The sequence below is a fragment of the Cynocephalus volans genome, chromosome 6 (assembly GCF_027409185.1).
Source record: "Cynocephalus volans isolate mCynVol1 chromosome 6, mCynVol1.pri, whole genome shotgun sequence".
NCBI classification, from domain to species: domain Eukaryota; kingdom Metazoa; phylum Chordata; class Mammalia; order Dermoptera; family Cynocephalidae; genus Cynocephalus; species Cynocephalus volans.
The window spans coordinates 103445932-103457158 of record NC_084465.1 but is presented as its reverse complement, the minus strand read 5'-3'; the positions used below and the strand labels follow the sequence as shown (position 1 = coordinate 103457158).

Below are 11227 nucleotides of genomic sequence, written 5' to 3'. Positions count from 1 at the left end.
TTGGGCACTTGCTGTGACCCAGGTATGTGTGATATATAGTGAACAGAACATTCTTTGGGGGTGGGCTGGGGAGATGGACGGGACATAAACTAGAGAGAAATGCAAGGACAGGAGGTAGGGAGATGGAGAGTGTGACAGGAATCACAATCTCCTGGCCTTTTTAGGGCAAAATTATATTCTCCCTCGAGACTTGTGGAGATGTATATCCTTCTCCTCATTTCCTTATTCACCCACACTTCCGTGGTTACCATGGAAAAGTTGAGACCCTGATCACCTGTTTCTCAAGGATCAGATCAGATAGGACGGGAGATATATTCTCTGAACATCTCCTGGAATAGGGAGGTCCTGGGTGAATAATCTTAGCCAGGTTGAATTGATAGGAAGGAAATAAATTAATGTCCAGGGAGGATCTACTGGGGTTGGTTTGGAGGGACTAAACTTTGCTGGATTGGACTGACAGTGAGAAAATAAGTTCCCCAACGTTACATGCTGAGTGAAAACTTACAGGTCGGTAAATGGCGAGGATAATAATGTAATGATCGTAACAGTTGCTGCTGGTGCGCGAGGACCACTCGCTCCGCGGCGGACTGTCTTTTAAGCAGTCTGGGACAATATCCGGCACTTGCCCAGGGTGGCACAGCTTGTACTAGAACTCTGCGGGGGGACGGTTTTTCGGACCCGACTCCTGGCTCCCGGGCGCGGCGATCCCTCCCGAAGAGCTCCAGGCTCGGGCGGCCGCGAGCGGCGGCGCAGGGCGCGAGGGGCGCGGCGCTGCGGGGCGGGCGGGCCGGGGAGGCAGCGGCGGGCGGGCCGCCCCCGGCTCCGCCTCCGCCGCTCCGCCCGCCCGCTGCCTGCGCCGCCCGCCCGCTCCGCTCGCTCGCTCGCTCGCCGGGCCCCCATGCGGATGTGACATTTTCACGCCGCCGCCATTTTGAGAGAGAGCCGAGCCGAGCCGCCGGGCGCCGCGTCCGCTGCCGGAGCCCCGACGACGACGCCGAGGAGGCGGAGGCCGCAGCGCCCCGAGCGCAGCCGGCCCCTTGCCCGCCCGCGCCGCCGCCGCCGCTCCCGCCGGCCCCTGGCCCCGCAGGCCCGCCGCGCCCGGCCAGGCCTCCCGCCCGCCGCGCCCGGCCCGAGGCGGGGCTGACTCCGCGGCCCCCGCCCGGCCGCCCTCCGCCCCCGGCCGGCCCGCGGCCCCGCAGCCCCGGCCCCGGCGGCGGGAGGCGGGCCCCGCGGCGGCGGCGGCGGCGGCCGCAGCGAGCGACGAGGCCGCCCGGCCCGGCCCGCCTGCAGCCCGCCCGCCTCGGCGCCGAGATTGGGCGAATCGCGAGCAAGTACGTGCGCGTCTCCCTGCCGCCGCCGCCGCCCGCCGCGGGCCGCCCCGGGGCCGCCGCCGCCGACGACGCGCGGGAGGAGGAGGAGGAGGCCGCCCCGCCGCCGCCGCCGCCGCCGCCCCGGCTCGCCGCCGCCGCCCGCCCGCCGGGCTCGCAGCCCCGGCCCCCGGCCGCAGGCGAGGCCCAGGCCGCGACCGATATGAACCACCAGCAGCAGCAGCAGCAGAAAGCGGGCGAGCAGCAGCTGAGCGAGCCCGAGGACATGGAAATGGAAGGTGAGGCCCGCGGCCTCCGCGGCGGGGCCCGGGGGCGCCTTTCATTGTGGTCGGGGGGAGCCGCGGGAGCCACGCGAGGGGCTCGCCATCTTTAACCAGGCCCGGGCGGCTGCCTGGCCTCGGCCTGGCCGCCCCGGCCTCGCGAGGCTGCACCGTCATGCCGGGCGGGCGGCCGACGAGACCCCAGCCCGGCGAATTGTCCGCATCTCGCGGCCGCCCGGTGCTCGGCCGCCCCGGCACAAAGCGCCCGGAGCTAAAAATTAGGGCGCCGCAGCCGCGGAGGGACGGAGGTGCTGTCTTGTTCCTGGCGCCGGCCCCACCGCCCAGGGTGGGAGGCGGGCCCCGGGGACCGTCCTCTGTCGCCGGCCGCGGAGCCAGGCTCGCTGGGCCTGCTTCTGGCTGGTAAGCGTAGGGGACTGGAGAGAGACCTCCTCGGACCCGGGGCTCGCCCGCACCTGCTGCTGTGCGCCCCCGAAGAGCCCACAGGGGCTCGCAAGCGTTCCCCCGAGTCGCTTTCTAACAGCACTGTCTAGCGTCGGGCTGAATTTTGAAAACACCTGCGATAAACGCAGATGTTCTCAGCCTTTGGACAGGCCCAGAGTTCGGACCCAGGTCCTCTTGGTTTCTAAGTTGCCTGTTTTTGGGGGAGTTTGGTACCTGGCTGTTCGTGGTGCAGTCAGCATCCGGCCAGGTGTGTGCCTGAAACTCCGTGAAAGTCCCGCCACACGTGGCTACTACATCAGAACCAAACCTGACTGTAAAGGTAACTCAGTTTTCTGCCCATGTGGCAGGACTTTCCCAAGGCTTGTACTTTAAGATGTAAGGTCTTGGTTATAAAGGTGTGATTAAAGGGAAAGGCCTTTATCTTACCTGTCTCAAGCCGAGTTGGTCATTGGAAGGCACTTTTTATTTCTCGTGGTTCAAAGTACTTAAAAGGTCAAAGTCAACATGGTCTTAAAAAATAGTTTCCTTACCTACTTTTAAGGGATCAGACTGGCAGGAGGCAAATGGGGGGTGACTGAATGAGCAGGGTATTGAATGTTTTCTTCTAGTTTTGCTTTTGGCAAGACGTCTTGAGTTGCGTAAATGAATGGACGCTCTAAGGAAGCTCAGGTAAAGCAGTATTTGTCCTGCCGGATGGCTGTATGTTTGGGGCACTGCACACTGGTTGGTGGGAACACTGGTTGGTATTCCTCTGTGAATAACTTACTGCCCATAATAGAACGTTCACTGAAAAAAATGTCTTGTCAGATTGCAAGCAGCAAAGTGGCTGAGATGCCTGCAGAAGGCAATTACCAGTGGTACTTACAGTGGCGGTAAAGCGGGGACAGGAGAGCAGAGTCCATGCCAAGCACCTAGCTGTCTATTCCAGTTGGCCCCATCAAGGCAGTAACTTCTTCTTCTTTTTTTTTTTTTTTTCTAAAGATGACCGGTAAGGGTATCTCAACCCTTGGCTTGGTGTTGTCAGCACCACGCTCAGCCAGTGAGCAAACCGGCCATCCCTATATAGGATCCGAACCCGTGGCCTTGGTGTTATCAGCACCGCACTCTACCGAGTGAGCCACGGGCCGGCCTAAGGCAGTAACTTCTCAAAGAGTTTGGCATGTGTGATTAAACCAAATAGCTGAAGGAATACATTGCTGAGAGAATTTTGTGTGTTCCTTTCGTGCTGTACTTTGCAACACATCTAAAGCATTACAAAAAAGGTTGTTTTTCAGTTTCCTTTTCTAACAGTGCCTGGTCAAGACCAAAATCCGATAACATGAGCACATCGATTTCCTAAGTTTTCAGACACTAGTGAGAAATAATAAACATGGACACCACTGCAGAGCATATTTCTGATACACAGCTGTATCTTTGGGAAAATATTCATGTCCACAAGTTTCAAGGGCTTGGCTAAACGACATAGAGAGTGTTGAAGAGTGGAAGAATTTTCAGAATTTCCCTCGCTGGGGTCCCTGCATGCTTTCAAGGCTACTTTTCTTTTCTTTTTTTTTTTTTTAAAGATGACCGGTAAGGGGATCTTAACCCTTGACTTGGTGTTGTGAGCACCACGCTCAGCCAGTGAGCGAACCGGCCATCCGTATATGGGATCCGAACCCGGGGCCTTGGTGTTCTCAGCACCACACTCTCCCGAGTGAGCCACGGGCCGGCCCCTCAAGGCTACTTTTCTCATGAAGTTTTAGTTTATATCGAAGATTGTATTGGAAGGATAACCCTAAGATCATTCATCTATAAATTTACCAGAATCTCAAATTCGATGGCATAGGTTTTAGTTACTCATGCTGATTCCTTAAACTTAAGCTCATTTCTTCAGAGTGGGCCTCTGTCCTAGTTTCAGTATCTAGAAGGTACCTTGTCTTGTAAGGGCACATGATGGTTGTTGACAAGTAGGACCCTGTCACCCTTCAGGTGTGTGGTTTAAAAAGCTGCCTATGTTTTAGGCCATCTGTGTCAGCCTTTCCACTCCTAAACTATAGTGCTAGGCTTACATGTTGTAGCTTAGGGTCAGGAAGAATGATGGAATACCTCTTCTAAAAAGCCGGAATGGTGGAACTTAGCGATCATTTAGACTGGTCAGCTTTATATGCCAGGCTGTGAATGGGATCCCATTCGGAGCTAGTGGCTTGCACCTGTGTAGTGTCTTCACCTTGATTCCTATAGAACCAGCAGCTGGATACTGACAGGGTTCTGACCCACTTGAGGAAATGAAGGCCTTTGTAAATTAGGAGATCCTGCCCGCCCTCCTGGGCAGGGTGGTTTCGAAGGAGGCTGGGAGACTGGTTCGGTTGGTGGTTTTTTCCCTATCAATAGGTCAATGTTAGTTTGCTTTCCTCCTCCCTCACTCTAGTGGAGTTTCATTTGCTTTTTTGCCTGAACTCTGCACAGTCCTTGCATATCCACTGGAGAATAGCAATGCTCTGGATTAGTTATTTTAAAACTGCCCTCTTAGCAGTTAGGAAGGGTGAAGTGCAGAGAGGGAAAAGATTGCGTGGGTGGGTGGGGGGCGTTGGCAGTTCTTTGGGGTTGTAACCACATGCTTTCTGTTAGGCCTGAATCAGCCAACTGCATGTTTCAAGCTGGGTGGCAAATTGGAGGTGTGGAGATGGTGGGAATGTTAGGTCGGACCAGGAATAAATTTGCTTGGCAGTTTGTTCACTAGCTTCAGTGGCCCCAGAGGCCTAGGGGCTGAAGGAGTGACTCTGCCCTCTGAACACTGGGAGAGGTGATAATCTGGTCTGTGTATACTCTGCTGAATCAACAGGAAGTTTTCCTGACGCCTTGCGTCTGCCACATGGACTGGCTAGCACAGACGTAAAAACTCTGATGTCGTTTCCCTGGTGTGGTTCTTCTCCCATGTGAGTGGACTCTCTTTCAGAGTGTAATCTCTGAGACAAATGGGATAGTTGGACTTTTGTACAGCACCCAGACTGCTGCTAGCAGGAGATCAAGACAACTGCAGGCTTCTGAAAAAAAAATTGATGGCTGACTTTTCTTTTTTGTTCGGGGGTGGCATGGTGGTGGGTTTCTTGTTCTTCCAAACTTGTGTGGACAGGTGGAGTTTCAAGTTACTGACTTTCTGCTATAAAGCATGTTTGGGAATGGCTAGAGAGTTCTCTTGCACACATCCACCCAGATAAACTAAGCTTGTGTTGTCTGTTTTGTAACAAGATAAAATCAGATAACATGAGGATTTTGATTCTCCTTACATCGGCTTTGGTTCATAAAATGATTCTTTGCAAAGCTACAAAGTGTGAACATCAACATAGAGAAACCCAGTATGGAAGAAATTAGGCCAAACCTAGAAAATAACTGTCTGATGTGAGCCCGTCAGGTTTTGATATCATTGAAAGTTGTTCCCCACAGGCTTCAGCTCCCCTGATTCTTTCAGGATGCTAATTTTGTCATTATTGTTTCTTTTGTAATCAGATAAATGATTGATACCAACAAATTTGGGAAGTATACTTAACTTTTTTTTCTTGAATCGGTTTTTTGGAAAGGGAGAAAGAGGTCATTAAGGTAAAATCCATGGTTGGTCAGTGCGGTGGCTGAGAGAGTATGGGCTTAAGATCAGGAATCTGGATTTTGCCTTTTAATTGTGGTGTGACCTCATGCACATTGCTTAAGCTCCTGGTAGCCGGAAAAGGAGGCCATTCCTGCTTGCCAAGGCTGTGTGAGACTGGTACTAAGCATACCTAAAGTGCTGGCCACTGAGTTTGGAGCATAGGAGACGTTCAGTACATGGTGTTGCTGTGATGGTAAGACCTTTGCAGCTGAGGAAGAAATATACTTAGGTTAAGTATAAAGCTGAGCAGATGCACCACAGGTGGGGCAAGTTGATTATCAGTGGTATGCAAAATGGCCTGCAGTAATTATATCCTGATGTGGACTGGGGGGAGAAAACAACTGTCCTCTGTCTAAGCAGTGTTGTTCATGAATTCCTGGGTTTGATGTACCTAAATAGGGATTTAAGGTTAAAGGTGGAGTATTTTGAGAGGAGTTAAATGGATAATAGTAGTTGAGAGTGGCTTTGGTGCTGCATTGTGACATTGGTACTGAAGTTTGGTCAACTCAATAGCTGCCCTGATAGGGCCGGCCCGTGGCTCACCCGGGAGAGTGTGATGCTGATAACACCAAGGCCACGGGTTCGGATCCCATATAGGGATGGCCGGTTGCTCACTGGGTGAGCGTGGTGCTGACAACACCAAGTCAAGGGTTAAGATCCCCTTACCGGTCATCTTTAAAAAAAAAAAAAAAAAAAAAATAGCTTCCCTGATACTAGCACTACTGGTATTAGAGCTTTTTTTTTTTTTTTTTTTTTTAAAGATGACCGGTAAGGGGATCTTAACCCTTGACTTGGTGTTGTCAGCACCACGCTCACTGTGAGCAACCAACCATCCCTATATGTGATCCGAACCCGTGGCCTTGGTGTTATCAGCACCATACTCTCCCGAGTGAGCCACAGACCAGCCCCTATTAGAGCTTTTTAATCATGATAAGTTTGGTGAAATTGAGAATTGGGTTGTAGCAGGGAAGCCTGGTCACCGAACTGCCAGGCTTTGGGAGTTAGTCTTGAATTCTTCTCCCTGGATCCCCACATCCTGTTTGTTACCAAGCCCTTTGGGTTTTTCCAGCCACCACCTTAAACGAGGCCCTTGTTGCCTAATGCTGGGACTGTTGCAATAGCCTCCTTATTGGTCGCGCCTTCCACCCTGCCTGAGCACCACAGGCGTGCTTTATTCTGTCACTGCCCTGCTTAAAAGGACTCGGGTGTTCTGCCTTCACTCTATGAAGTCACACAGCCAGGGTCCTCAGGATGGCCTGTGTGCTGCCTTTGGCTCTCAGCACACACGCACTTGTGTAGTTGGCAGCAGCCTCTCGTTTGTGGACGCAAACAGGACAGATACCCCAGGAAAGTGGTTCCAGATCCCCTTCACATGCCACCTTTCCCCTAACCCTTTCTAGTCACCACAGCCACTTGACTTGTACAACAGCCACGTGCACCTTTTGGCCACCTGCTACCGTGCCTGTAGGATGGACATTGGTTTACCTGTCTTCCTCTTGTTGGGTTGTTTTCTCTGAAGATGATCATCTTATGTTCCTTTTTTGTTAAATTTATTTTACAAATAAATAAATTTAGTGGGAGGCTAAACAGTAATCCAGGAGATGGCTGGCTGGCAAGGTGGCCCTGTGAATGAGAACGCTGAAGTCATAAAACAATATTGCTTTGATTACGCTAATTCACTTTTATTGCTTTTAACGTATGTTGCTTTAAGTCATGTAATGAGAGGTATTTTTTGGATCCTTTTGGAGGGAAAAGCTTGTTTTCCAGATGAGGACATGGATAGACCTTCATAAATTACTGAAGGTTTCTTTTGAGTTTTCTTAGAACTTAGTTTTGTTATTGTGTCTGGTGTTTTGGATGAGTAATATGTAGCTTGGATATTTCTGCTTGATTTCCAAGGCAAAGAAATTTTACGCTGGTGAACAAGCATTGTAACAAGGTTTTTTTTTTTAAATACAAAAGATAACCGGTAAGGGGATCTTAATCCTTGACTTGGTGTTGTCAGCACCATGCTCACCCAGTGAGCTAACCAGCCATCCCTATATGTGATCCGAACCCGTGGCCTTGGTGGTATCAGCACCACACTCTTCCAAGTGAGCCACGGGCCGGCCCAATAACAAGGTATTTCTTAACCTGTACTGTGATAGAGTTAAATGTTGAATGTCACCTGCTTCATAAACTACTTGTTCTGAGCTAAGGGAAGTTGGAGGAAGCAGGATTCTAAGTGTCATGTGTAGGCAAGAAAGTCAGTTACGCCATTTTTCTAGTAAGTTAACACATGCTGGGCTGGCCCGTGGCTCACTTGGGAGAGTGCGGTGCTGATAACACCAAGGCCATGGGTTCAGATCCCTATACAGGGATGGCCGGTTAGCTCACTTGGGAGAGAGTGGTGCTGACAACACCAAGCCAAGGGTTAAGATTCCCTTACTGGTCATTTTTTTAAAAAAAACAAAACAAACAAAAACATGCCTTAGCTAATGAGAAGTCACATGTGTTGAAATTGTTGGAAGAGAAGCAGGTCTACTTCTGAGGGTTGGTAATTTAAACTTTTTATTTGGGAGTTGGAAGCAGCATAAGTAATTAGGAAGTTTCTTATGTAGGGAAGTGGACAAGAGCAGAGCTGCTTCCAGAACTCAGTGACAGCACCCCTGAGAGTGAGACGAGCAAGAACCCAAAATGGAAATGAAAGAGGGGCATCTCAGTGAATGTACCCTAGGAAGTAGTGGCCATGTTGTCTACATTGTTCTGCCAAGGAGGGCTGGGCATAGCTCAGGCCACACGGGTTACCATGGGGGGGGCGTCGCTTGTTGCCTCACTGGTGGGGGCTGGGCTCTCACTGTGCTCTGCCTATTACTGTATTCAGCAAATTTGGATTTTAGGTAGCCCTTAAGGTGTGGAGACCACTGTTCTGAGGTCACAGCTGTTAATAGCCACAGAGATGCTCAGGTGTCCTTTCAAGGAGCCCAGGTTATCTGATTGACAGGAGCTTAACTTCATAAGTATTTGAAACCTGGGAGTGAGAGTTGGGTCCTGATCTCAAGGTGGTGGTCCTTCATTCTTTTTGGGTTATTGAGAATCTTAAAGCTGTCTGGAAGGAGGCCCCTTTGTGAAACCAGGACAGTTCTATGTGATTTTCCTGCCTTTTATGGCACATTCGAAAACCCAGGTCTCTGGGTTTTGATTCAATGCCAGTGACTAAGGTTTCCTGACATACTGACATTAGGAAGGCAGTGTCCTGTGTTATGTACCGACCTCCAGAATATCGACCAGGGAAGGTCTAGCTCTCGCAATAAGTTGTTAAACTGGCATTGGGTTTGGAAAGCATGTTGTGTGCGTTTGGTAGGGTAACCTGTACCGCAGAGCACAGTCACACCCCAGGGTGTAGCCACAGTTGTCTGGGTGGTAATCTAACTTTTCTCAGCTGTGCCTCCTGCCTAATTCACAGTACTTTGAGAAAGACATGGGTTGGCCGGTTAGCTCAGTTGGTTAGAGCACAGCCTTGTAACACCAAGGTCATGGGTTTGGATCCCCACACCAGCCAGCCACTTTAAAAAAAAAAAAAAAAAAGGCTCGAGGGGGGTGTTTTTAAGGGAAACCAGGTGGTATTGTTCTGAATTTATAGGCCAGGCAAATCCTGCTACTCTACAGACCCTTATAAAAAGGCTATGGGCCATTGATCAAGAGTTGCAAGGACATTTCATCAATATGACTTTGGGGAATAAATTATATTTCAGGACTTTTAATTGACCCTGTGCAATTGCTGTTTTAAAACAAGAATGTCTAACTCTCCTTGACATGTTTAAGTAGTTACGCAGTCCAGCTCCTCTTTTTAAATAGTGTAGAGTAGGTAATTTTGAAGTGCTTGCTTCTTCTAGTTGCTAGTTTATATTAGTTTGGAGGAGAAATTGTTCAGTCAAACTGCGAGTAAAGTGGTTAAAAACATTCTCAAATCTATGTTGCTGTTTTATAACCATCCTAGACTCTTATTCTCCCCAAATGATTCACAGTCCTTAATGTCTTGAGCTTGTAGAGTGTGAATAAATCGGGTGTAGTAGACCTTGAGAATGTCCTTAGCAAAGTAGCAGGTGGAGTGAGGATTGTTGGGGCCTCCTTGGTGGTCCACCCTTTGCACTGACCCCCATTCCCGGCCAAGAGGCTGCTTATCCTGATGCAGTAGCCTACCTGCCCTAGCCAGGATTCCACATTTCTTGAGAGCACTCCAGACTCCTCCTTCTGCTGGTCCTGAAGTGCACAGACTGAGATGTCTTCCCATTGTTGACCCACATTTCTTCAGAAAGCCACTGTTTCACATTGGGACAAAGGGACTCACACATGGGGTGAGAATACTCTTAGGGTCTAACCCTGTAATGTGCAGTTATGGTAGCTACCAGCCACATGCAGCGATTTAAGTTTTTAAATAAAAACAAATTTCTCATTGAATGAAAAAGAATTTTCTCATTCAACTGCCACATTTCAAGTGTTCAGGAGCTGATATGGCCACCGTATTGGACAGTGCACATATAAAAGAAACATCAATACAAAGTTTTACTGGCTAGTGCTGGCCTGACCAATCTGGTTGGATTCTTGCTTAGAAGGCATTTCTGGTAGCATTAGTGTCCCACTGAATGTTGGAAAGATACAGTGTGTCCTGTAAAAGCAAGTTAAAATGAATAAAAGCATTGGAAACTTGTGGATAAATGGTTCTCTGATGAACCCTACAGAACAGGGCTTCTCAAATTATATGTGGTGAAAGACCAAGATTTTTCCTTTAACTTCCAGTCCATCAGGTAGTAATACAGTGCAAACAAATTATATAAGAAGTGAAATAAAATGTGAGGTACTTCAGAAAGCTCGTGGAAAAATAGATTAAAAGACAATATGAGTTTTCTTTTTCTTTTTTTTTTTTTAAGTAAAAATCCCACAGCATTTATTATCATCTGGTAATAACATAAGGGTAGTCAAAACAATAGGAACAAATGTTTTAGAACCATATTCCCAAAAAAAGACATTTAAAAAAACAAACTGTATTGCCTTCCCCCAAATTTTTCATTTCATTAGTCATTTCTAGTTGGAAAGACTTTGTAGCAGAATAATATTATCTTTTAGCATGATCTGACTCAGTCATTTTCTTGACTTGTTTTAGAACGAACCCCTTCTGTGTCATCTAATACGAGGTTCATACACTCATCAAAAGCAGTGATACAGCCCTCTACCCGCATGTTCACTTGCTCATGGAGCCACTCCTGAATCCAGGGTCTATTTTGCAGGGTCTGGAGATGAGGCTGATGGGTTGCTTCATCACCTGCACTATCTGGCCCTGACCACTGTACGCCATAGTGGAATTTCCTGAATGTTCTATGAACTTTTTGAAGTACTCTCATAGACATAGAAAAATACAAGCCACGCTTTATTAAATCCAGCAAATGTAAAATTATATTTCAGCAGATATACTTAGAACACACATACATGGGAAGAGAAAAGAGTTACAGAAACTGATCATGTTCATAGAAAGTGTATAGAGGGAAGGGCCGGCCCATGGCTCACTTGGGAGAGTG

At 49.1% G+C, this 11227-nt stretch overlaps 1 protein-coding gene and 1 pseudogene across 1 annotated transcript in view; one reads left to right on the top strand and one right to left on the bottom strand.

Moving 5' to 3' along the window:
• The first annotated feature begins 1456 nt into the window (after positions 1-1456).
• The window catches only part of USP7 (ubiquitin specific peptidase 7), a 64478-nt gene continuing 54707 nt past the window's right edge, over positions 1457-11227 (top strand). The window contains exon 1 of the mRNA XM_063099367.1: positions 1457-1606. Within this exon, the coding sequence (XP_062955437.1) occupies positions 1531-1606 (76 nt within the window). The 5' untranslated portion in view covers positions 1457-1530. The remainder of the gene's footprint in view (positions 1607-11227) is intronic.
• Positions 10737-11007, bottom strand: LOC134381278 (small nuclear ribonucleoprotein E-like; annotated as a pseudogene).